The sequence below is a fragment of the Charadrius vociferus genome, unplaced genomic scaffold (genome assembly GCF_000708025.1).
Source record: "Charadrius vociferus isolate BGI_N301 unplaced genomic scaffold, ASM70802v2 scaffold650, whole genome shotgun sequence".
Taxonomy (NCBI): domain Eukaryota; kingdom Metazoa; phylum Chordata; class Aves; order Charadriiformes; family Charadriidae; genus Charadrius; species Charadrius vociferus.
In genome coordinates, this window is record NW_009646736.1 from 2,629,469 (window position 1) to 2,630,346 (window position 878).

General features: G+C 64.4%; 1 protein-coding gene across 1 annotated transcript in view; it reads right to left on the reverse strand.

Annotated features, from left to right (window-relative positions):
• Window positions 1-878, reverse strand: part of PAX3 (paired box 3) — a 93,696-nt gene that overhangs the window by 76,357 nt on the left and 16,461 nt on the right. The window contains exon 4 of the mRNA XM_009890201.1: window positions 623-876. Coding sequence (XP_009888503.1) covers window positions 623-876 — 254 coding nt within the window. The remainder of the gene's footprint in view (window positions 1-622; window positions 877-878) is intronic.

Consider the following 878-nt stretch of genomic DNA (forward strand, 5'->3'; position numbering starts at 1 on the left):
GCCGGGCCCTCGCCTGCCCCTCCACTCTGGCCCGGCCGGGGAGCTGGGCACAACCGCAGTGGGGGCACTGGCTGCCCCCCCGGAGCAGCCCTTCGCCTCCGCATTCTTCAGGCTGCAACCTCCTCGCAGCCCCTGGCCAACCACCAACACAAGCTTTTCCCAGCAGTTTAAAGAGGAGAAGAAACGAAACATGCGGTGTCCTGCCCTGCGCACGGCGGCAGACACTTGAGGCTCCACAGCCTTTGGCTACAACTGCCCCTTCTGTGCAGCTGCGGCCTTTTGCTCGGCTTGGGCTGGCAAAGCAGCCCCTGTGCGGCCGTGCCAGGGGCTCCAGACCTCCCTGCTCCCTGTCCCTGCTACTGAAAGCCAAACCAGTCGTGGCCCCCATCTTTGCCCTCACCTCCGCGCTATTCCCACACACCGGTTTCACCGGTGGGGGAACAGGACAGGACACCCACCCCATCAGCATTAGTTCCTCACCCTACACCTCATGCTGCACCAGCCTCAAAATGACTTCTGGGAGGAAGGGGAGGGAAGGGGGACAGCAATACCCACCAGCACCCCAGGCTGGCACAGGCCGGTCTCAGGGCTCCACGGAGAGCAGGAGGAAATGGGACTTTACCTCTTTCGCTGAGGATGCCGTCAATGCTGTGCTTGGCCTTCTTGTCGCCTTCCTCCACCTCCTTCCTTTCCAGCTCGGCCTCCTCTTCCTCACCTTTCCCAAACTTGCTCCGCAGGATGCGGCTGATGGAGCTCACTTTGGGGGGAGCGCAGAGCTGTGGCCACGCTGGTCCCCAGCAGCCTCCCACAGCGGCCAGGCCGGGGAGACAAGCCGCTGCCCCGCTTCCCCCTCCCCCGCAGCTGCCCGTCAGGGCCCT